The 2,664-nt window shown below is 32.0% G+C and overlaps 1 protein-coding gene across 1 annotated transcript in view; it reads left to right on the top strand.

The window, feature by feature from the left end:
- The first annotated feature begins 430 nt into the window (after nt 1-430).
- LOC115034432 overlaps nt 431-2,664 on the top strand; it is a 10,005-nt gene continuing 7,771 nt past the window's right edge. The window contains exon 1 of the mRNA XM_029491396.1: nt 431-858. Coding sequence (XP_029347256.1) covers nt 779-858 — 80 coding nt within the window. The 5' untranslated portion in view covers nt 431-778. The remainder of the gene's footprint in view (nt 859-2,664) is intronic.

Below are 2,664 nucleotides of genomic sequence, written 5' to 3'. Positions count from 1 at the left end.
CTTTCGGGCGGCAACAGGCTTAAAAATCCTCTATAACGCACTCACACAGCGACAGACGACAGCGGCCGGTGTGTCGTTATAACATTGTCGTCATCGGTTGGCGTTCCAGTTGTTGTAATTTTCGTATATAAGACTTAAAATAACTTTAAGAATCGCAGAGCCACACTTCCCCCCTCCTCCCACAAATGATTCGACAGTCTTTACGCCCCGATCGGTTTCGTCCTCCGGGTCCCGGAGTGATCCGTAATGATGGTAATTATTATTATTGTACCTACAAAATATTAATTACTGAAGTTCTTATCGCGGTCTTTGCGCGGGACGTTCGAGTGAGACACCTGCGAATATTTTCCGATGGCGTATTATTAGTGTTATCTCTCCGCGGTAGGTACAGCTCTGCGGCGGCCTCGCGCACGGAAGGCGAATTTAATATTATGTTTTCGACTTTCCGAGCGTGCGCGGCATCTTGGCGGCACTGCGCGCGAGAGTTTGGTTATTGGTCACCAATAGTTTTATCCATTGCAGGTACCTACGCAATCAAAGCTCACGATTCGCGGGTCGCGCTGGACACGGAGTCGTGCTTACCTCGTGACTTGTAGTTGTTGTCGACGGAACGACGTCGTCGCAGTGTTGTAGACGATAGTAGATAACGCAGTCACGGTCGCCGTTCAACAAGTGCTGCCTACGTCTCCGTACCTACTTACCGCCGAACTCGTGCGTCCCGCCATACTTACGTCCTGTGTCGTTGTCCGTTGGATACTTGAATCCTGCCACCGTCGTGATGTCGTCAATGAAACGCAAACTTCCCGAGTGGAACGAAGACGCGAAACGCAAATGCAGTACTTGGATGATCTTTCCGGGGTAAGCACCTATGGCCTATATGTCATTTATTATATTATATTATTATGCAGTCTCGTAAAGTACCAAGTTGAGTATAAGTATTAAAATAGGAACTTTAAAAGTACCTCGGTACCTACTCAAATACGTATTTTAAATTCTTTATTTTCAAATACCTACTTATTCTTTTTAGTCTAAATACCTATTTCATATTTTAATTTTCATGATGTAAAATAAAAATAAAAATCGAGAATAATATAATATAATATTATTATTTTTATACCTACTGAGAATTTTAATCAACTGAAAATTCAAATAGGTACTCAGACAAAAAAATCAGATTAGTAGGTATTTTAAAGTTCTACCAAATGATATGGTGTAAAATGCTCTTTAAATTAATTGTAAAACATGAAAGTTGGTTCAGTTGATTTATAAGATAAAGCAATTAATGTTTTTTTAAGTAGGTATCTGTACCTACCTACTCAATTACATTTATTACCGAGTATTCAAATAGGTACCTACCTAAGTATTTTAAATACCTACTTATCAAAAGAAGTATGAGTATCTGTATTTAAATAGGTAGGTACTTTTAAAGACAAAGCTGATAATTATGTTATGTCACAATAGTTGATATTAACCTTATCAATGCGGCATTGTTTAAAAATATTTTGTACCTAGCCAGAGTTTGGAAAGTTCACTTAAAAAATGAATGCGTTCTTTGGGTTGTTTTTTTAATTATTTATTTAAAAATGAATTTTACTAGGTATCTATAGAAATGAGACACCCCACAGCATTCTATAGTATTAATACAAATTATGAAAAACAACATGATAAAATAGTACCATTCAAATTTTTTTATTTTAAATTTAATATTTTAACAATAAAAAATTTGCTTAATTTAAACTGCCTGTAAAACGTTCATATCGGAGTTCATATTGTCAAAAAATATGAATATTGTCCATGTTCACACTTTATTTATAAGAAATGAGACATAATAATGAAGTTCTCTAACTATGAATGTGCACACAATGAATGATCAGAGTTCTTTCCTAACACTGGTTATAGCCAACACAGTTAGTATTAAATACAACAACATAACCAGCAACAGCATTGCATCTCTTCACTCTTGTAAAAAAATATTAGTAATATATAGTTCTAATTATAGTCCGGATTTATATTATCTTATAATACCCAAAATAGTATGTTATATTTTCTAAAATACCTACAAATATTATCATTATACTATTTTGAGTACCTATTAGAAAAATATGCATGTGATGTAATGTAAAAAATTTCATGAACATTTTCAAAAATTTGAAAATTATGAAAATATTATAATTTCTCATATTATATTCTTATCAATTAAATATTATGATATTAGGTATACCTATATTAATAGTATATTATTTAACCTACACAATGATATTTAAAACTTTGTAGCTAGGTAGTTGTATTATTGGCTATCTTGTCGTATGCGCTCTACCCCAGATTGCGGTCTACCTGCGAAAATCGTTATTGTTTAACGTTTTTAAACGTTTTTGATTATTACGGTTTTAAAAACGTTATTTTTCTATATTGTTTTTGAATAACGTTTTTGATAATATATATATATTTTTTTATATTATATTCTTATAACTTTTAACTTTTAAGTTATAATAGTAATGCGCAATATAGAAATGCACTTAAAAGTTAAAAAATAAAATTAATTATTCATAATATTTAAATTTTAAATCAAAATTATAATTGATATAAAAATTAGAAAATTCAAAATTTCTGATTTCAAGTTAAAGTGTTTTTAAAGTTAAAGATTAAAAAGTAAAAATAAGTGAA

Source organism: Acyrthosiphon pisum, chromosome X (genome assembly GCF_005508785.2).
Source record: "Acyrthosiphon pisum isolate AL4f chromosome X, pea_aphid_22Mar2018_4r6ur, whole genome shotgun sequence".
In the NCBI taxonomy this organism is placed as follows: domain Eukaryota; kingdom Metazoa; phylum Arthropoda; class Insecta; order Hemiptera; family Aphididae; genus Acyrthosiphon; species Acyrthosiphon pisum.
The sequence above is the reverse complement of the archived record's forward strand: the minus strand, read 5'-3'. Positions and strand labels throughout refer to the sequence as shown.